General features: G+C 39.0%; 1 protein-coding gene across 2 annotated transcripts; it reads right to left on the reverse strand.

Annotated features, from left to right (window-relative positions):
* Nucleotides 1-840: 840 nt before the first annotated feature.
* On the reverse strand, nt 841-22,679 carry LOC138957502 (uncharacterized). Of its 2 annotated transcripts, XM_070328621.1 has the most exons (9): nt 22,100-22,669; nt 19,446-19,504; nt 17,963-18,094; nt 13,704-13,895; nt 12,613-12,702; nt 11,979-12,066; nt 11,541-11,600; nt 6,535-6,606; nt 841-2,892 (listed from the first exon to the last, which is right to left on the reverse strand). In XM_070328621.1, the coding sequence occupies exons 1-9, from the start codon at nt 22,126-22,128 to the stop codon at nt 2,868-2,870; spliced, it is 747 nt and encodes a 248-aa protein (XP_070184722.1). In that variant the 5' UTR covers nt 22,129-22,669; the 3' UTR covers nt 841-2,867. The 2 variants fall into 2 exon arrangements, with proteins under 2 accessions (XP_070184722.1, XP_070184721.1); XM_070328620.1 differs by lacking the exon at nt 841-2,892 and having other exon boundaries at nt 6,412-6,606; nt 22,100-22,679.
* Nucleotides 22,680-23,302: the final 623 nt, after the last annotated feature.

Below are 23,302 nucleotides of genomic sequence, written 5' to 3' on the forward strand. Positions count from 1 at the left end.
TTCAACCCATATTTTTCGCCCGATTGTTTTTTTTTATTAATTTTTTTATTTTTATTTTTTATTTTTTTATTATTTTTTATTTTTTAAACTTTTTTTTTTTTAAGGCGGGGAGCATCCTTCTTCCTTGGTCTTTTTCTGTATAACATAATCAACTTTATAAACTTCTGTCTAATGTTTAACTCTAATTCCAATAAAATACGTAAGTCTAACTTCTTCCCATACTTAAATTTTCCTATGGTCATTTTTGTTATCAAAATACAATAATTTATAAAGTAAATTTGATCGTTTTTTAAATTTTCATTCCAAAAACCAAATAATATATCTGTTTCATTCAAGGTTATATTATAATAAATTTGCTTATAAATAAAGTCTTTACATAGTTTCCAAACGTTCCTCACCTCTTGACAATGAAAAAAGAAGTGCTCAAGTGTATCCAGTTCATTACAAACTTCACAATTATTAGTTTGACATAAACCCATCTTGTTTAGTAAAATATTCGTTGGGTAAATTCTGTGTAAAATTTTCCAATGAAGCAGACGCAGTCGTTCTTCTTTTGTACAATTAACAGCTAACAGCCAGTGTCTTGATTCCAGAACAACATTATGCTTTCTTTGCCAAAAAGAACAGGCGCTCGGAGTTTGTACCTCGTAATTAACCAAAACAGTTCTTATTTCCCTTGGTGTAATATTACCAATACGAGTCAAACCCTGCAACAGAACATATCGGTATGGCAATGCGTTAATCAGTTTTGTTTTAAGTGCTGTACATAACGCATTATACTCAAATTGTCTGGCTGGTTTATAACCAACCTTTTTACATAATTCTTCAAATGAAATCATGTTACCGATTTCATTCATGACATCCTTTACATGATAAATATGACATTTAATAAAATCTTTGAAAAAGAGGCATTTATGTTTATATTGTATATTCATGTTGTTCCATATACATTGATTCATCAATGGAACAGGTGTGGCATCATACTTTTCATACAAAATGTGTTTGTTGTCTAGCCAGGTTAACAATACTTGTCTCCAAAAGACCGATCTGCAGTTAACAACGCCAACCAGCTTCTTGGAGGATGCATTAGAGTCAAAACAGGACAAACCATTACCCAAACTTGAAAAAACATATCTAGGAGTGACAGACCAGTAATTGTCTGTAGAGTTCTGCAGACCAATAGCCCACGACATCATAAATGAGTTGTGCATATCCACAACATTTATCATATTTAATCCACCATTAGCTTTTAATTTACACATAATTGTTCATTTTACTTTTTCAAACGCCCGTGTATTTGAATATTTTTTCTTCCAAATAAACCTGAACAAAATGGAATTAATTTGATGTAAAACATGATAAGGCGCTGCTAGAGATTGGAAAATATAAACGAACTGAGATATAAGAAAGGTTTTAACAATGCAAATTTTACCTTGTATAGTTTCTTTTGGACCAATTACAAATTATTTGTTGCATACGTTGAATTTTCTTAGACCAGTTGTCTTCAATTGATGACGCAGGTATATTGTTTGAAAAAACAATTCCAACATAGATAGATAGATAGATAGATAGATAATTTATTGCCAAGTGTACAATACATGAATGAACATAAAAAATACACGAGGAAAGCAGCTTGCTGTGTGATAAAAACAAAAATAAATAGCATTCATACATCACTGGCGCATAGCATCATACATACATGGGTAAGACAATTTGGTATCACAGTAACTGATACATACACTATACAGACATGGTGAGAACTATGAAACTCTAAGAGCTATCGGAACCACAATAAAAGTACGCAGAATAAGATAGGACCCCCCCCCCCCCCCCCACTATCAACTACTGTAAGAACTGAACATGTTCCATACTAATAAAATGTACCTCTAAAACAGCACATAAAAATAAACTCTTCCAACACATCACAGTGGTTAAAGAACGACTAAAACTACTAAAACATACTAGATGTGTATTCCGGTAATATAACCAGCTGCTAAAACAGCTGACAACGATTTTTACTTTCCGTTTCCATTTCTTATCAATTCAATTTTTCCTGAACAATTATTTATTAGCCCTCATTAAAAAAAAAGTCAAATTTTTTAATTTAAAAAAAATATATATTTATTTATTTATTTAATTTTTTTTCTCAGAAATTTCATGTATTACTTTGCAATCTTTTTTTCCATTACATTTATATAATTCTAAAACAAATGGTCACAATTATTTAATAAAATAAACAAAATCAAAATAAATTCCTTGATCTCTATTGTTACACTGGGTGCGTATATATTAAACACACATGCATCTCTATTCTCAATGGATACTCTTGTTGCAATAACCCTTTCGTTTAATATAAAGGTCTTCCATGCGAACGAAAACTGCTTTCTAATCAACATAATCTGACCTTTACTGTGTGCAGTACTTTTAGAAAAAATCAAATCACCCCCCCCCCCCCCATTCTTTTTTCCATAACTCCATCACACCTTTGGTAACATACGACTTTTGAATACATATAATGTCATATTTTTTCCCCTTGTAATGTCGAAAAAGGCTTTTGCGTTTTACTGCATTTCGTAATCCACGCACATTAAGTGGTAAAATGTTCAACGTATCCATAGGGAAGAGGGTACAAGGTTAAATAATACAACGCGTGTAAACACTTGACTAGTAAAACAAAAGGGAAAGTCCCATAGTCCGAGTTGCGTTCGCGGCGCGGTTTCTTTTCGCGTTTCTCGGGTGTTTTCCCACACACACACTCGTTCACACCACCACCATCAGAGTAGTTGTGAAGGCACACACATTTGTAGATAGTCCTCCCCACTTTGTCCGGGCTTGGCACCGGCTACACAAAATTTGTGTAGGCGGGGTTACTGCATTGGCATACTGCACTCCCTGCACAAATAAAAAAACCGATATTAACGTCACAAAACTAAATACTGTTGAATGATCTCAATGTTACAATGCAGCCTTTTCAGGACAAGAAAGATTGGAATGTTTAAAATCTATCTTGAGTTGAACTAGGTTGTTGGGGTGCTCAAGGAGGAAGTTGCATTATATCAGCCAGAAACATGTTTATATGTCTGGGTGTTTTTGTGTGTGTTTTTTTTTAAACAAAAGAGGAGCATGCTGGAAGACTGGCAGTGCTCAAAAGCATAGAGGAAAGAGGACAAAAGTTAAACAGAGAAAAAGGGTAAGTTCACAAAAACTAAAATGAAATTCTGAAATCACAGTATCAGCCATAATGTCACCTCCAACATCTCTGACATAACTCAGAATTGTGTGTGATATACTGAACTTTCACTTAAAGTTTGTGACAGGTTTAGCGACAGATCTGATACCAATAACAGACTTGATGAAAAAAGAACACACTATGTGCATCGAAGAACAGCACAGTTTCGCTGTCCAGATAAAAAGACAGTGGTGAGTGCTGATAATAGCAGCGACGGAATGGGAGCTACGCTGATGCCGTGCAAGAGAGACAACCTCGTTCCGATAGCACATGCCTACCAAACACTCACTGATGTCGAGAAACAGTACGTTTAGATCAAGAAGGAGTGTTAAGCGTCACCACTGGCATAATGCCTGGAGAGTTTTGACTTGCTGGCAGATCACGAGCCATCTCGAATGTGCCCCGGTACACTGTCAAAGACTACTCATCAGATTGATGCACTTCAACGCGAAAGTTCAGCACATGCCGGGAAAAGAATTGTCATAGCAGATGCACTGTCCACAAGAAATCGCCAGCCACTATCACAAGCAGACAAAAGACTGATTGAAGTAGTGTAGCTTTTATTGACTCTGTTGCAGATTCCTGGCCCGACACTGTGATTCGACCTGGCGTCCTGAGAGCAGCAACATTGCAGTCGGTGATCTAATATTTCTGCAATGGTTGGTCACAGACAATGCTATGTTACCAGCGAGTACAGGGTGTTCTCAAAAATCATCAAGGATTTCTTGCACTGGCAGAAAGAGTCACTGTTCAAGAGAGCGAGCGCCAAGACATCAAGAAGCAGCCGCATGAGTCCCATCAAGATTCAAGGGCTGCATAACTGCAGAGCTGAGAACAGAAGTATCCTTATCGAATTATGACTTTATTCAGTTATTCTGCAGAAAAACAGAAATGCTACAGAACAAACGGGTTTTCCTCAGCATTTCTGAATAATGTATCATCTGCCGAAGCATCGTTTTTTACATTTAGTCAAGTTATGACTAAACGTTTTAACATAGACGGGGAATCGAGACGAGGGTCGTGGTGTATGTTTATGTGCATGTGTGTGCGTGAATGTGTAGAGCGTTTCCGAGGAAACTACATGACCGATTACTATGAAACTTCACATGAGATATCCTGGTTATAATATCCCCAGACCATTTGATGACGTCATATTCGCCTTTTTGTGAAAGTTGAGGTGGCACTGTCACATCCTCAGATGTTGATCACATCGCTTGAAATTTTACCGACAAAGGCCGGAGTTTGATATTGCATTTCAGCTTGGAGGCTTAAACATTAATTAATGAGTTTGGTCATTAAAAATCATCTAAAAATTGTAATTACAATTTTTTTTTTTTTTATAAAACGATCCAAAAACAAAATTTCATCTTATGCTTCATTATTTGCTGATTACAAAAAAATATAAATAAAACTATTTTATCTTATTTCTTGTCGGTTCCTGATTCCCAAAACATATAGATATCATAATATTATGTTTGGATTAAAAACAAGCTCTGAAAGTTAAAGAGAACAGACATACAGAAAAGCGTGCTATCCTGCTCAGCGCAACCACTACCGCGCTATTCTGGCTAGTCAATTTCACTGCCTTTGCCACGAGCGGTGGACTGACGATAATACGAGTATACGATCTTGATGAAAAAATGCGGTGCTTTCTGTTTCATTCTGTGAGTTCGATGTCGACAGCTTGACTAAATGTTGTATTTTCGCCTTTCGCGACTTGCTTTTTTTTTTGCAGCAAAACTGCAGGTAAAATTGAAATAAAGAAAAAAAAAAGTAAAACGGTGCTGTTGTTGTACTGCATAAAAACTTCTTAAAATTTTTTCGCATCATTTTGTACTTGCTCATTATAATATGTGAGACGTGAGATCACCCTATGTTGAAAGATGGACTCGTCGACAATTAGCCAGAAAACACTTAGTGCCGAATGAATGAATGGGAGTGAATATAACCACACGGCTTCTGCTTGGTCCACTATGGAGCAAGCTATTATATTCCAGATTCCAGGGGGGGGGGGGGGGGGGGGGGGGGGAGACGGATACAGAAGCTACTTTACAAAAACGTTTCTGCAGAAAAACTGTTATTATTCCAAAGAAAAAGTGAATCGCAATAATGCCGCAGAAACACATGTAAACATTATGCTACAAAAACAAATGATGATGACATTATTCAGTTTTTGAGTCACTTGAGAAAAAGTGACTCTATGTAATCGGTCAGTGTTAGTCTGTCCGGCCGGCCGTCCGGCCGGCCGGCCGTCCGTAGACACCACCTTAACGTTGGACTTTTCTCGGAAACTATCAAAGCGATCCGGCTCATATTTTGTTTAGTCGTGACCTCCAATGACCTCTACACTTTAACGATGGTTTCGTTGACCTTTGACCTTTTTCAAGGTCACAGGTCAGCGTCAAAGGAAAAATTAGACATTTTATATCTTTGACAAAGTTCATCGGATGTGATTGAAACTTTGTAGGATTATTCTTTACATCAAAGTATTTACATCTGTAGCCTTTTACGAACGTTATCAGAAAAACAAGGGAGATAACTAGCCTTTTCTGTTCGGCAACACACAACTTAACGTTGGGCTTTTCTCGGAAACTATAAAAGTGACCGGGCTCAAATTTTATGTGAACGTGACTCCCAGTGACCTCTACACTTTGACGTCTGCTTTGGTGACCTTTGACCTTTTTCAAGGTCACAGGTATGTCTTGAAGGAAAAAAATTGAAATATCATATCTCTGAAACTATTCATCGGATTTGATTCAAACTTTATAGGATTATTCTTTACATCAAATTATTTACATCTGTATTGTGTTGTGAATAGCAATTTCTTCCTGTCCATCTGATGCCTCATATAATATTCAGAACTGCGAAAGTGACTCGATCGAGCGTTTGCTCTTCTTGTTTTCTGCAACATTTCTATTTTTCTGCAAAATAACTGAATAAAGACATAATCCGCTAAGGATACAGATGGCAGTCTGCTGGCCGGGTCTTAGCAGAGACCTCAAGAGACTTACTTGTAAATAAATGCAGAAAACACCAACCAAGTTAGTGGAAAAGATGACGCAATCTTATGGACAATACACCAACAACAACAAGAACACAAACAGACACACAAACAAACACTCACACACACAAACACACACACACACACACACACGCACACACACACACACACGGAGAAAAAGTTGATGTTCATCTGTCGTTGTTGATAGTGTGTACTTTAAAAAGAAAAAATCAAATCGATTTCTGGATATTTGCATTGAAATACAAATAATTGAGTAGAAATGCGATGCCAAGGCACTGCATACCCCAAGCCAAGGACAAATCGTTTCTCTCTCTCTCTCTCTCTTGAGTCTGAGCCACAGGCGAAGGTGTCTCCACTGCACAAAGATAGATAAATTCAACGGAAACGTATTGAGTAACACACACACACACACACACACACACACACACACACACACACACACACACACACACACACACACACACTCACACACACACACATTCATACACACACATTTATACACACACATACATACGCACACACACACACACATACACACACAAACACACACAGAGACACACAGCACACTCACACACTCTCTCACACACACACTCACACACAAATACACACACACACGCATGTAAAGGTGCTAACTGACACACGGTAGTAACTGGACAGCAGTATACAAACTTCTCCCTGAACGATCGCCTTTTGCCAATGCGCGCAGTTTAAAGCGTACACTAGTCCAACATTGTAGCTGTCGCGAGGCCTATGCTTAAAAAATGACGCTGAAAAAATCTGTTAGACTAGCGGGCCGAAATTCCACACTGCGCCGTCAGTGAAGAAACTGTCAATATAGGCCTACCGTCTTCCTCCCCGCGATATTAGCGGAACAGCTTTTAGTACACGCTTTGACTGCAATTTATGTTCCTTATAATGGTCAAACGCGTCGTTTTTAATCTCCATATAAGGTAAAAGGTGGTGTAAAGCTGTGGAAAACCCCAGGAAACCATTGTTTAAATATCTGAGCATGTGCTTTGAAGAGCTAAAACGTTTAGTAAATATCTGAGCATGCGCACTCGTGGTCAAAACTCGTCAAAATTCACGGTACGTCTAATTTTAGCTGCGCACGAATCTTCCAACGCTTGGCGTGGAAACAACAATGGCGATCCAAGGAAAAAGAGATTTTTCACCGGTTCGAAACAAAATCTCCAGTCTAGTAACATTGGAATAATTTTATACCACCTATATTTATCATCATGGATCTGGAAAAAAAGGATATTGCTTAAATTGCGTCCACTTACAACTAAAATGCACCAAAGAAATGAAACCTTGAACGCTGTGACATTTCTGTTGGCTGCAGAGTGTTTCTGCTTGTGAGATCTAAAAGCGACAAGCAATAGTGATTGAGAACGAATGAACGATAACGACAATTCCTACAACACGTACTTACTTTCTGTAGCCTTATGAGTACGTGCTGCAAGAACATTTTAAGTTATTGAGACATCCCAGTGAACTAAGGGATTTATAGAGCAAATCGAGAAAATTCATTATTGAACGAAGCGCATAGCGCTGAGTTCAATAATTATTTTCGAGATTTGCTCTATAAATCCCTTAGTGCACTGGGATTGTTTCAATAACGATATTGTCAGTACCGCCAGAGAAAAAAAGAAGATTCAAAACGCACATTTTGCTACGCGCATTTGGATAGGCGTAACTGTGTGGTCAGGTTTGTGTCAGATCTACTTTTGTGTGGGCTGTCTCAAGTGTGTCGTGCTTTCGTCACACCCAAACTCTTGTTTTAATTTCTGTTGGTAAATTCCAGAGTAGCGTTAAGCTAAAAAGTGATGATCTTTCATGCAGACCTCATTTAAGCTCGGAGAAAGGACTGTGCTCTTAGTTATTTGCGATATAGATACAGAACCTGAGCACCCTCAAAGTCGCATTCGTTAAGTGAATGATACTCGGCTGTGTGATCCCAGCCTTCCCATAGGAACCATAGCACTTCCACTCTGGGTAGGAGCCGACCGTAGCCCGAAAAACCCACATGACCCTGATGGGAATCGAACCCACGACCTCCCGGCCCGCAGCCCAATGCGCTAACCACTGCGCGCTACGGGGGCCGTATTTATTTCATGGTTGTTGTTGTTGTTGTGTTTTTGAGTTGTTTCTGTTTATGTTCTTCCCCGATTCCCCTTGGTTTGTATATAGGTCTGTGGCCTTAGTACAATAAACCGTTCTGAGTTCTGTCTCTGTCTCTCTCTCAAACACCCCAAGTCACACACACACACACACACACACACACACACACACACACACACACACACACACACACACACACACACACACACACACACACACACATAATAACACACAATAACACACACACATAATAACACACAATAACACACACACACACATAGTAACAAACACATAGTAACACACACACACATAGTAACACACACACACACATAGTAACACACACACACATAGTAACATACACACACACACACACACACATAGTAACACACACACACATAGTAACACACACACATAGTAACACACACACATAGTAACACACACACACATAGTAACACACACACACACACACACACACACACACACACACACACACGTCAATAGGAGTTATTTCTAATATGCTGACTGTTAGCAAATGATAACAAGACATGTCGAGAAAAAAAGATATCAAGCATGAGCCTTTTAGGCGAATGCTGATATCGTTTGTGAGACATGTTTGTTATCATTTGCTAACAGTCAGCATTTAAGAAATAACGGTTTTATTACCGTTTATTTCGACCAAAAGAAATTTCGAAGCAACCCCGCGAATTAGACAGAACAGCCGCAGCGCTTCTACCTGATTATGCCTGTCAGTCAAAGAATTCTCGTGACCTGAGTCAGCCAATCGAGTAACACACCTCACGTGATGAATATTCACAGGTCAAATGCCTTTGACACAACAATCTCTCAAGATAAACTATGTTGAACATGGGTTTCGGTTGCTTCGCTTTTTCTCGTTGAACAGAGAGCGACAGATTTAGAACCGACTCCAGACGGATGGGAAATGACGTAAAGATACATTTGATGTAAAGCGAGTGGCGCAATTTCACTTGATTTTTCCGAACTTTGATCATTTAGATTTCAAGTGAGCGGTCGGCTAAAAAAACGAAAGTCATTATTTTTTCAAGGGGTAAAATAAGAATTATACCTAAATTTACGTATGATGATAAGCCAATTGAGGTAGTCCCTGATGTGATGTACTTAGGGTTACAGATAAATTATAATAATACATTTTCGGTAGCACAAAAAAATGTGTATGACCGTGCGTCAAGGGCTATGTTTGCTCTTCTTCGCACATGTAGACAACTCTCATTGCCCGTGGATATACAGATTGATCTATTTGACAAAATGATTGTTCCGATTTTACTATATGGCTGTGAAATTTGGGGTTCAGGTTCTTGCGATTTAGCTACGAAGCTTCAGTTGCGTTTTTATAAGATAGTTTTCAAACTAAGAAAATCCACCCCTAATGCAATGGTTTTGGCGAACTTGGAAAATATCCCGTAGAAGTCAATATGAAATGTAGAATGCTCTGTTATTGGTATAAACTAATTGACCCAGTTAACAAAAATAAATTTTCAAGTGTTGCTTACAGATTTACCTATAGACTATATTCGCAAAAGATGTTTACTTCTGACTATCTGTCATGCATAGAAAAAACGTTAAGTGATATAGGTCTTTCTGGGTTTTGGATACAACAAGAATTTGTTTCTCAATATACATCTACTTGGTTTAAAGAAAAGTAAAGCGGTGTTTATATGACCAGTATATTCACAATTGGTTCTCAGAAATGGATACAAAAGACATTTTTTGTAATTATAGAATGTTTAAAGATAGTTTTGTGTGTGAAGACTACATTAAATCCTTGTCGTTCCAAAAAGTCGTTACACTCATGAAATTTAGAACTACAAATAACAACCTGCCAGTACAGAAAGAAAGATACCTTAATATACCTAGAGCGAATCGCATTTGCAGAAAATGTACATCAGAAGATATAGGAGATGAGTATCATTATTTGTTTGTTTGTGACTTTTTCAATGAAAAAAGAGCAGAACTTATTCCACCATTCTACTGGAAAAAACCAAATTCACTTAAATACAAAAAACTGTTTGTATCAAGAAATAAGAAATTGTTGACGAAACTCTTGGAATTTATAAAATTAATTAGTAGCAATTGTTCATAGTGCTGGGATTTGTTAACCGTATTTTCGTTTTGTGTCTCCCATTGCCAGGAATCAATGTGTGTGTGTGTGTTTGCATTTTCTGTACTATAATATTTTGTGTTCACTGTTTGTGTACTTTTGTTTTCCAAATATTTTTTTCATTTTTTCTTTTCTTATCTTCTATTTTTCTTTTTGATCACTTGGTACTTTGTGCATTTTTGAATTTGCGAATATTGTTTATAATGCCCCTGGGTAATGAACAATAAAAACTTGACTTGACTTGACTTGACTTGACTTGGCATTGCACACTCAGACGATGGGCGGTGCCTTGCTGTTCCGTTACGCACCCACCGACAAAACTCGCTTTTCGGTATTTTTTTTTTTTTAGATAAAGAGAGTATTACCTCACAGCATTTGAAGTGTCATTCTTAAGAATAAATCACGCTGATATTGTTGAATTACATTTTTACTTTGTCTTGTTAATTTTTAGCGTGATAAACAAAATGGGTCCCTGCCTGAACGTTATAACATTTAGAGGGTCACCTAGAATCCGTCCTGATTGGTCAAAAAGCCATATGGGGCACTGAATTGGTAATAAAGCCTTTTAACCTTATCTTCTTGCGCGAGCTTAATCCATAGACTTGGACACTAGGTAATTTCTACCCGCCTAGAGTGGCCTTGTGTGGCGTTTGATCAAAACTTGAATCCATAGGGAACCACTGCCGTATTTAAGTTAGTATGTTCCCAAAGTTTGGTGAACTTCTGTACCGAACTTTAGCCACAGTTTGGCAACACAGGATCCTTCTTTATCATGTATTATCGGGAAGAAAATGTCTCAAGTCGATCTCAGTATGCGTTCGTAGGATATCTCCAGCTTCGTTGGGATTACTTTGGGTTGCCGTTTCTTTGTTGTAATGTGGGGATCTATTACTTTAGATGTTTAATAACACCAAACTTTTACAAACAGAAGCGCCGTTCGAAGCACAAGTGGAGTATGTGTGTAAACGCTCATCGTTCAACAAGAATAAAAATTAAGTAGAAGTGCATTGCAAAGGACACATCGTACTTACCGTTGAACTTCAATAATTGCTCTTTTCATCTTCTGCTGCTGTTTATCTAAACGGCGAAAACTGTAAGCAAACACACACACACACACACACACACACACACACACACACACACACAGAGAGACACACACACACACACACACACACCACAACACAACACAACACACAAAGGCTTGATATTAGTAGGATGCCAGAAGAGGCCAACGGGTTTTCTGCGACAACAAAACAATACAAGTTAAAAAGATTTATCTGTAGCAAAGGATTATCTGTTGTTTTAATTACAGCCATGTCTGCAAGTGCAAATAATCTGTTTAAATAAATTTGTGTACGTTTGTACTTGAGATAAAATAAGTTTATTTGAATAAACATTTAGGCAATTAATAACCCAACTGCAGCTGGATATGCATTCAGTCAAATGAAAAAGGAATAAGTGTAATGTACCTGCAATGTATTAATATCATCTGAAGAAATATCACTGTTAACATCAAACAGGAAATGGTCATTGAGAACGTAGTTGAGCATTCTTGGCCTGCAAACCACACAAAGATCAAATTGAAAACCAGAAAACAAACAAACAATAAGAACTGTGAGAAAACAAAATACACAAGCTGAAATTGTAATCTGTCAAGAGCATTGAAAGTTTCAAGTATATTTTAAGAGATAAAAGATGCTTGCTCTGTTTTTATAATGAAAAGACAGCAACAAAATAACATGGATAAACACGAATCCCTCTAACATACGACTCAGTTGGAGAACTTCATGGCGAGCGGAAAAAAAGGAAACCAAATTTGTGTAATAATAACTTCTACATCAAAACGAAAAAGTACACGCTTAAACAGCTATTTTGACAGCAAAGCAAGTTTTATAAAGTAATACTGGGATGAATTGCATTTCCGTGCACTGAATCACGTACAAACTAATTTTCAGTTAGTTATGCTTATGTAACTTTTGAGAACGGTTCTTGAAACGTACTCAAACCTGACAAGCAAAACAAATCATCACTCTCACATTACGCGCTATACGAATTGCTGTACAATGTCCGCTCTGTGTATTAACTCTAAGTGTTGCCACTTACAGTATTTGTCTGCTGTTTTCGCTCCCTCAGATTTGTTATTGCTGGGTACTGCTTCATCCGTGGCTGTATCGTTGCGATCTGTAGATGTGTCTTTGAAGAAAGAAAATACAAAAACATCGTAACAGATGTTCTTACTGTTCTAGATAATAAATAGAGCGGGTTTGTAGAATAGATTTGGAAATTGTTATCATCGTTGTTGTTAACGTACAATACCCAGTTCACGTTATGATCTACTGATTATTGTAAAACACAACATCTACCTACTGGAAAAAAGGTGTAATCTTTCCATACTCATGTTTCATTGAGATCTTTGAGTCCCTCTCACCTTCGCATGCATACATTTTGAAGAGAGTTCGATATCACTATAGGTGTGTGTGTGTGTGTGTGTGTGTGTGTGTGTGTGTGTGTGTGTGTGTGTGTGTGTGCGTGCGTATGTGTGTGTGTGTGTGTGTGCGTGTGTGTGTGTGTGTGTGTGTGTGCGTGCGTGCGTGTGTGCGTGCGTGCGTGTGTGTGTGTGTGTGTGTGTGCGTGCGTGCGTGCGTGCGTGCGTGCGTGCGTGCGTGTGTGTGTGTGTGTGTGTGTGCCTCGAAAATTATCTCACAAGAACAGAAATATTAGAAACATTAACAAGCCTATTATATCCAACAAACAGAAAATGCGAGCCGTTTCAAACCCGAAATTATGTAGAAAAAATGCTTACATTGAGGCATAACACAGTCTACTAAAGTAAACATGTAAATCTTTTGCTACTAAACTTGGCCAAAACATTATTGCAACAAATGTCGCACGCAAATTAAAGAATTAATTCCAGTGTCATTTCATTAAAAATGTATATATGCCAGTTAATGCCGTTCACTTAACTATCAGGGTCACCTTTTGGATTAAAGATTTCTTTAAAAGGGATCAAGTGACCGCCGCTCAAATAAGGTTACCCTTAAATTCAACCTGACAAAAACGGAAGGACCGAATGAAAAATCGAAAAAATAGGCAAAAAAATGCTTTTATTTGGGTTCGAAATTTGTTGCAATAATTTTCGGCCAAGTTTATTTAAACGTGTAACTTCGTTTCAACAACTGTTGCAGAACGCTGACCTTTTTGATTAAGGCGGCATCTCTTGACATTAGTTGACGTTTCGGATGGAAAGATGTCACAGCAATAATCTTCTGCTTCATCTTTGGGTATTGTCATCGTGAAGAAGTTTGACACTTTTTTCGGAGGACTAAACCCAGATTTTGCGTCGCATACGGCTTCTCCATTCGACCAGTTGCATCCCAGAACTTTCTCTGGATGATAAAATGATGCATGATTATCAAGCTTCAAAGAATATTACAGAACTTATCATCAATACTTTTCAAAATACACAGAGAAGACACACATTCAAAATCGTTGGCACAAAAAAATAATGTTCTGAACACAATAATGACATTTAGAGAAAGTGTTATAATAATTCATCATGAAACATCAGAAGTTGTTAAAGAAACATTTGAAAGTCAGCAGAGACTTTCTTCTGAGATTTGTTAAAATCTCTTAGCAGAGCGAAAGAGAGAGAAGAAAGTATCCCTTCACAGACAGCCTATTGTGGGGGACGTATCATAATGAAATCTAGTCCTAATGAGGACCATTGTTTTAGTACCTAGACCAGACACGTGTTTCGACACTATTGTGTCTCATCAGTGGTCAGGTGGTACAGATGGCGAGAGCTGTCAACCCATGATATCCAACTAAGAAGCAAACGATTCTCTGAATGGTAGCTTCTGTTGGTATGGGAGACTACCCTCATCTGACAACCCCAAGGAGATATCTGTGAAGGGAAACACTTTGATTAAAGGCCAAAGTGTAGAATTAAAATTTATTAAGAAAGAATTCATCATGTTCAGTTTTATTGAGAAAGTTGGGAAATGAATCTTAATCATCTACTGCGCTGTCGTCATTATACAACTCCGTGGCCTAAACCATGATAAATAACTCTTCATTCAACTTTACTGGGTTAAACAACCAAGAATATTTGAGTACTTAGTTGACTGTGATGTAAAACAACCTGCGCATTACCTTGTGTGTCAAAGTGTAAACCGGTGGCCAAAAACACTACACAAATCTGCAACAATACCATTGGGATTACTCTTGCAAAATTAGTTATTCCCAAGATGTTCCAAAGTTTGCTTTTTTGTATTGCCCTGACAATGATGCCATGTAATCCCTAGTCTATTCTGGTCGTGAATTTTTGTTGATATGTTCTTTCCCCTTATTGAGTACAAACGAAACCGAGATATGGCAAACTGCACTTACTTGATAATATATCCGGGGATAAGGTTTTGCTTAGTTACATATGCATTATTGTTTTTGCTCACACCTAATGAGTGAGCTTACAATGCTCGTCTTTATTAAACATAATTTTGTTTTCTGAAATAGCTTGTGTGAATCTGGGCACAATGATCGCAACGACTTTTTAAGAACTTAATATCATTTACTTTTAACGTGTAGTCAAGTTTTGACCAAATGTTTTAACATAGAAGGGGAATCGAGACGAGGGTGGTGGTGGTGCATGTGTGTGTGTGTGTGTGCGTGTGAATGTATGTGTGGGTATATGTATACATCGATTCCAAGAAAACTGCTGAACCGATCTTCGTGAAATTTCACATGAGAATTCCTGGGTATCAATCAATCAATCAATCAATCAATCAATCAATATAAAGCTTATATAGCGCGTATTCCGTGGGTACAGTTCTAAGCGCTCGTCGAAGTGTAAAACGGTGGCCAAAAACGTTTGTTTTTAAATTTTCGATAAATATCTCTGATGACGTCATATCCGGCTTTTTGTGAAAGTTGAGGCCGCACTGTCACGCCCTCATTTTTCAATCAAATTGATTGAAATTTTGGTCAAGCAATCGTCGACGAAGTCGGCAGCGTAAAAAATATTTTATTAGTTAGCTCACTAAAGCTGTCATTAAAATCGAATTTTTACAAACAGATTTAAAACGATTGCATCGTATTACTCAATTTCTCCTGAATCCAAAAATATGAACAGCTATTGTGTTTTCAGCGTAGCAATAGGGTCCGATATTTAGACGAGACAAGTATAATGCGACTCGTCTTCGACTCGTCGCATTATACTTGTTCGAGTCTAAATATCGGACCCTATTGCTACGCTGAAAACACAATAGCGATTATATAGCTGTTCTGACCTTGATTTGTTGTTCCAAACTTACAAAATGACAGTTTTTGAGTCGATGCGTTGATCTCAGGTTTTGATAGCAGACGCCGTTTCTTATGCGCATTAGTTTTGCGCAGGCGCCACACTGACTTTGGAAAAAAACTCGATTTGACAACACAGCTTTTTATTAGTTCATTCGTATACAACAAAAAGAAGTTTGAGTTTTTTTCATTTTGAACAAGACTACTTATGAAGAAGACCAAAACACAACATCAACGGAAAACTAGAAACAACTGAAGAACTAGGATGCAACAAGGGGAGGAGAAGAGAACAGCTAATCCGTACAACGCGAGCAGACGGCAAGAAGTTTTCAGTTTGGGTGAATGGCATTTATACTTGTCTCGTCATGAAGCGAACTTTTCAACCTAAGTTATAAACGACTACATGAATGTTAGTGCCATGGGTTGTACGTCAATACTTCAGGGAGAAGTGGGGTATTTAGTGTGGAGTAACGAGATAAGAAAAGCCGAATGCGAAACTGAGTTTGTGTTAGTCGGCAACTGAGCTCACACAGGCACACAAAAACGGCTGTTCCGTTTTACTCCCCTGTTTGTACTACATCTTTCGACTTTGGGCATTTTGTGGTGTTTAGGGACAGAAAATAATTGGTTTAGTCCTGTTTCATCGGGAAGTTAGCAGAAAAGGGTATGCTATCGACATTTGTAAAGCTGAAAAACATTCCCGAGAAGAATTTCAAGTTGTCAGTGTATGCTGTTGTCGATAGAAACATCGCCGCGTGGTACAGATGGGTAAACCGGAACCATGCGTCTTTGTTATTGACAATATGCTTTTGGATATTGAGAAAAATGGCCGACTTCCGTAGCATTATGCTTTGATGATCGGAAGAGACCATCCAATCACAGCCCCCGAATTCCCCCCCGTGTTCATCAGAATAGCTATATATGAGTATATATAGCTATTCTGATGAACACGTGGGGGAATCCGGGGGCTGTGATTGGATGGTCTCTCCCGATCATCAAAGCATATTGCTGCCGAAGTCGGCCATTTTTCTCAATATCCAAAAGCATATTGAGAAAAATGAACGACGCATGGTTCCGGTTTACACATCTGTACCACGCGGCGATGTTTCTATCGACAACAGCATACACTGACAACTTAAAAAGCTGTTTCAACAACTGTGTTGTGAAATCGAATGCACTTGGAGTCAGTTTTTCTTCCAAAGTCAGAAAGCGTGTAGCGGTGTGCATGTCTGCGCGAACATGATGCGCGTAAGAAGTTTGTCTGCTATCAAAACCTGAGATCAACGCATCGACGCAAAAACTGTCATTTTGTAAGTTTGGAACAACAAATCAAGGTCAGAACAGCTATATAATCGCTATTATGTTTTCAGCGTAGCAATAGGGTCCGATATTTAGACTCGAACAAGTATAATGCGACTCGTCTTCGACTCGTCGCATTATACTTGTCTCGTCTAAATATCGGACCCTATTGCTACGCTGAAAACACAATAGCTGTTAATGATATGTTTACTCTGAAAATGTGCTCAGAATTACAGAACATAGGTTAAGTAAGTACTGCGTACTGCGTTCGCGCGCAACGCGGAGACGAGCTTGACCCGTCTGGGTCTTTTGGTGTGGTTAGTCGAGACTATCTTAAAAAAGTCTCGTAGTCACGGCGATGACTGATTGTTGGTGTTAATATGTTACTTTGATGCTGACAGCTTGACTAAATGTTTTTATATCGCTTCACGCAACTGGTTGAATACTTCCTATGAATGCAAGAGTTTTGATCGTTTTGGCTTAATGCACATTTAACAGCACGATTTTATATTTGCAAGCACACAAGCTGCCAAACAAGGAAACTGAGTCAGATGAGTTTTCTTTCCCATGCCAACAGAAGTTACCACCCAGAGAGTGTTTTGTGTCTTGGTTGGATACCATTGGTTGACAACTCTCGACATCTCTGCCACCTGACCACTGATGAGACACATTAGTGTCTAATATTAAAGTGTGACAAAAGTTCATCAGGAAATCGTGACACAATATACAGCAGAAAATGTGTTCGAACTATGAGGGCAGTATAGACACATTTGGCTTATCCAAGAAATCAAGTGGGGTCCAAGACATGTTAGTATATCTTTTTCCATTTTTCATGTGAGTTGTATAGCTTAACACTTACCTTTACGTTCTTTCTTAAATCTGAAGACAGAAAAGCTCAATGAAGTTTGATTGAGATCCCAGGGGTATCCACACGTTAAACTTGGCATATCCCCCGGCACGTGACATTCAATGTGACAATAGGTTGCAGGTACTGTAAAAGAAAAGACATGCATGCCTTTCGAAACAATTTCACTAACATTAAATGATGCTGCACTGCGACTGCGCGCGTGTGTGTGTGCGTACGTGTGTGTGTGTGTGTGTGCGCGCGCGCGCGCGCGTGTGTGTGTGTGTGGGTGTGTGTGTGTTTGTGTGTATATGTAGCATCTGTGTATGTGTGTGTGGAGTGGATAGAGAGAGAGAGAGAGAGAGAGAGAGAGAGAGAGAGAGAGAGAGAGAGAAAGAGAGAAAGAGAGAGTATTTGTGTGAGTGCGTATTTAATGTGTGGTTGTGTGTGCGTGCGTGCGTGCGTGTTAATTGGTGCGTGCGCGTGCGAGCGTGCATGCATGCGTGTGTGTATGTGATAGAGTAGAAAATTACCTTTTGAAATTGTTCAAAAGAAAACAAGCTTTTATATATGTCGTGCCGAATTCACGGAATTGCCGAATTCGCGGAATCGGCAACATTTTTGCCCATTTCTCGTAATCGGCAAAACGCTGCCTATTACGCGAAATCGGCAGCGTTTTGCCGAAAATGCGCAAAGGCTCCTAAAATGTGTTCATTTCGCAAAAGTGACAGCCAGTCTGTTACTTTTTTTGTCACCAGAACATTGCATTAACATTGCTTTACCTTCCTATTGTGGTTTTATGGTCTGTGTTGGTCTGTGTCCAGCATAACTCCGGTAATGCACGAAAACTACACTTTCTGCAGTAACTTGCCATAGCTTATCGATTATTGCAACATGTATCCATTCGAGTTTCTAGCTGTCTAAGCGTGATGATATCTCAGGCATTTGAGAACTTTAAAGCCAAAAACGGGCTGCCGATTTCGCAAAATGAACACATTTTACAAGCATTTACGCGTTTTCGGCACGACATATATATATCAACAGCATCAATTTGTTCAATGTAAAACTTTTTTTATGCTGTACGGTTTTACTTTCTAAGCATGTTGTTGTTATTGTGTGTGTGTGTGTGTGTGTGTGTGTGTGTGTGTGTGTGTGTGATTGTATGTGTGTATGTGTGTGTGTGTGTGCGTGTTTGTATGTGTTTGTATGTGTGAGTATGTGTGTGAGTGTGTGTGAAGAAGAGGAGAGAGAGAGAGAGAGAGAGAGAGAGAGAGAGAGAGAGAGAGAGAGAGAGAGAGAGAGAGAGAGAGAGAGAGAGAGAGAGAGAGAGAGAGAGAGAGAGAGAGAGAGAGAGAGAGAGCATTTGTGTGAGTGCGTATGTCTGGTAATGTGTGCGTGTGTTTGCGTGTGTGTTGGTGCGTGCGTGTGCGAGCGTGCATGCATGCGTGTGTATGATAGAGTAGAATACTTTTCTTCACGAATATATTAAGTAGCTTACCTCGATCCGCTGCGTTCGATCGGCAAAGAGGTATGAGAAACATCAGGAAAGGTAGCGAACTGCACATGTGTGATAAAAAAAGTATCCACTTCAACATGACCAACAAAAACATAATTTCAGCTCTAATTAACATTGTTTCTACATTGCCATACAGTCAGGGTGAATAGATTTATTATGTCTGTTTGTTTGTCTGACTACACAGTCGATGGACAGTCTTTGATCCAGTACCGGAGAGGGAGGTTGTCACCACAATTGCACGATTGCGCGATTGCTTAGCCTGAACTCTGTCTGCCTGTCTGTCTGAATGTCAGTCTGTTTGTCTGCCTGTCCCTCCGTGCGCCTCTCTCTCTCTCTCCCTCTCTCTCTCTCTCTCTCTCTCTCTCTCTCTCTCTCTCTCTCTCTCTCTCTCTCTCTCTCTCTTAACATGTTTTCTACATTGCCATACAGTCAGGGTGAATAGATTCACTATGTCTGTTTGTTTGTCTGTTTGCCTCTTTGTTTCTCCCCACTTAGATCTCTGGTGTAAATTATAACTGTCCTTAGGTACAACTCAAATACAGCAAGTTAAAGAACATCGCATACTTGGTGTAACTGTCGATGAAGAAATGAAATGGCAAACACACATAAGCAACCTCTGCAAAGTGTTACCAAGAAATTTGTATTTGTTGTCAAAACTCAAACATTATGCGAAGTCTGAAACATTAAACATGTTCGTTCATGCTCATGTAATGCCTCATATTAATTTTGCTTCGACATTGTGGGATGGCTGCAGTGATGTTCACTTATTGAAACTCAATTTTCTTTGTACCGTCGTGCTGCAAAACTTATCCTGTATGAATCGCACATGTCTACAGAAATGAAGTTTAAACAGCCTTAATTTCCTTCTCCTAAAAACCCACCTTGCATACAATAAGGCTGTCTTTATGTATAAATTAGTTCATGGTGATGTGCCCAGTTATCTGCAATCCTATTTGACACATGTTACGAAGAGATATGGGTCTCACAATTTACTTCCTCCAATTCCTAGTATAGATCTTTAAAAATCCAGCTTAGCTTTTTCAGGATCATCTCTGTGGAATTCTTTGCCAATAGAAATCAAACAATCCACATCATTAAAGGCCTTTAAAAGGCAGTTGCACACACATTTGATCCCACTATAAACTGCCCCTGATGTCTAGTTTTCATTGTGTACTCGGATAATGTATGCAATGCTCTTAAGTTTTTAAAAAAATATTGTTTATGTAGTTAATCTGAATGCGTAATCCCTCGTTCCCCTACCCCTTCTTCTTGAAATTTAAGCTGCCTGTATATGGGCCTGTTCAGCAATACATTGCTGTACTTTTTCAAGAAATTAAAAAAAAAACATTTTCGTTTGTTTTTGTCTGGTCTTGTTTTACATGACTTTGCAAGTCCAATATTTTTATGTTTATCCTCGACCATTATTTTGATGTTTTACTAGTTCATTTTAGGTATGAAACAATAGCATGTGCATGTGTGTAGGTATGCGAGCGAACTCTCGCGCGCGCGAGCGCGCGCGTGTTTGTGTGTGTGTGTGTGTGTGTGTGTGTGTGTGTTTGTGTGTGTGTGTGTGTTTGCGCAGTATGTGTGTGTGGGGGGATGTGTATGTATATGTGTATATGTGTGTGTGTGTGTGTGCGTGCGTGTGTGTGTGTGTGTGTGTGTAAGGGAGTGTGAGTTTGTGTGTGTGTGTGTGTGTGTGTGTGTGTGTGTGTGTGTGTGTGTGTGTGTGTGTGTGTGTGTGCGTGCGTGTGTGTGTACGTGCGTGTGTGTGTATGTGCGCAGTATTTGCTTTCGTTTACAATTATTCTCTGTATATGTTCCAAGGACAGGTTCAAGTGGAAGATTAGGCTAAGCCTAAAACCTTTATCCTTATGTAATAAAGTTCTGAGTTCTGAGTTCTCTTTCTGTCTCCACCCCACACTCCCCCTGTTTAAAATAGACAACTATTTTGTGTGTGCTACGCACGTTTCTGTAAAAAAGAACCAAAGGACCTTCAAAGAAAAAAGAGCAAGCAAGACCCTGGAAAAGCAAGATCGACGGAAGCAGAGCACTGCCTCCGATGAGGCATACATTTGCAGCATAAATTATGCGGGATAAGATGTGCCTCAAGAATTGGCCTCCATTCGCACATACGGACCCATTCCACAAATTGATCTGCTTGCCTCTCATCCGTCGTACCGACTGTTGACTCCATCTTACGTAACGCACGACCGTGCAGATGCAGGGGGGAGGGGTGTGTAATTATAGGGCCTATGGTTTCTGTTGTCACAAAACAATTTCGGAATTCTTCTAAATTGGGGACGAGGGTGTCCTGACCCCGTTTAATGTCAGCACTTGCTTCTAATAAATGTATGTGCCCACTTTATGTCTAACTTTGTCTCTCCTCTCTAACACACACACACACACACACACACACACACACACACACACACACACACACATAATATAGACGCGCGCAAACACACACAGGATTTTCTAGGTCAATACAAAACACCACGCGTATGAATATAAAGAAATCTTGCACTCAACTTTGACATTGCTCAACCTTGACATTGCCGCTCCCCTCATATGCGCATTCTATACACTTCTCTACAGCTGTTATGAAATGAAAAAGTACGAGAAAAAGGTCCTACCTGCCAACCATGTCGTCAAGAATGTTCATTATTCGGTGCGGTTATAGATATCGAACAGTATGGTCCGAACAGTGATATTCCCCCACAGTGTATTGTGCCGTTTTTCGTCAAAAAAGGAGAGAAGACGAACAGGAGTATTTTTAGCTTTCCCCGTTGAGTGTACTGACTTAAGCAGGCTATCTCGTGAGAGCGCTGATGGCAACATGTTTATTTTTGTTCACGGTTGTAGGCGATAACAAAGTATGTGATTATGTTAGTTTCTCGGTCTTTGGTTCTTTTGTAGCTTATTACGGTCTGATTTTGCTTGCGATGCTGTCACGATTTAGCCAACGCTGGAAACCAGACGACGGATTTTTCTTACGCGGAGGAACACAACGCATAACTGTTCCACTTTGATTGGCTGAAAATCTCACGCATAATCTAACAGTCAGCCGTAGTGGCTCAGTGTTAAAACAGAACCTAAAATAGAATAGAACGCATCCATCTTCATTTGTTTAGCACCTGTCAATCTATTATACAGTTGAATCTTTTAGATTTTGTTTTTAAATTATACAATACGAATAATGCCTTTCGTGGCAAACAGGCTATAGTTTCGGCGAGTCAGACACACTCTTTGCTGGAAATCGCTGGATCGAGTAATCGGCGGTAGGCGCCCTGCCGCGCTTGTGTAGAAATATAATGTATGGTATGCCGTTTGGCTCATATAACTTATACACGCGTAAGAAACAATTCATACGCGTGTAAGAAATAATTCATACGCGCGTAAGAAATCAGCGGTGCAGTAACACTTGAATCGGAAAATGTACGACTTGCAAAGCGGCAAATCTCGGTGCAGATCGTGGGGAATACGTCACAGGAACCGACTTCGGCTGATAACACTCTTACCTCCCCAGTGTTGTTCGAGCAAGGGTTTGATGTTCAACCACGGTGTTGAACTATGTTTGTAAAACGTCTAATGCGTTTACTCCCGCCATCTTGTGATGTTCAAACCGAGGCGGTGAAGACGCTAACTAGTGTATTTCATGTGGATTCCAAGTCCGAGTTTTTGAGTTTTTAACGCTTGTAAGAAATATTTCATACGCGCGTAAGAAATAATTCATTAAATGATTCATACGCGCGTAAGAAATAATTCATACGCGTGAAATAAATAAAAGTATGTATTATACGTGCGGTAATTATTTAATACACGTGTAATAAATAGTT

This window comes from Littorina saxatilis, unplaced genomic scaffold (assembly GCF_037325665.1).
Source record: "Littorina saxatilis isolate snail1 unplaced genomic scaffold, US_GU_Lsax_2.0 scaffold_361, whole genome shotgun sequence".
Lineage (NCBI taxonomy): Eukaryota > Metazoa > Mollusca > Gastropoda > Littorinimorpha > Littorinidae > Littorina > Littorina saxatilis.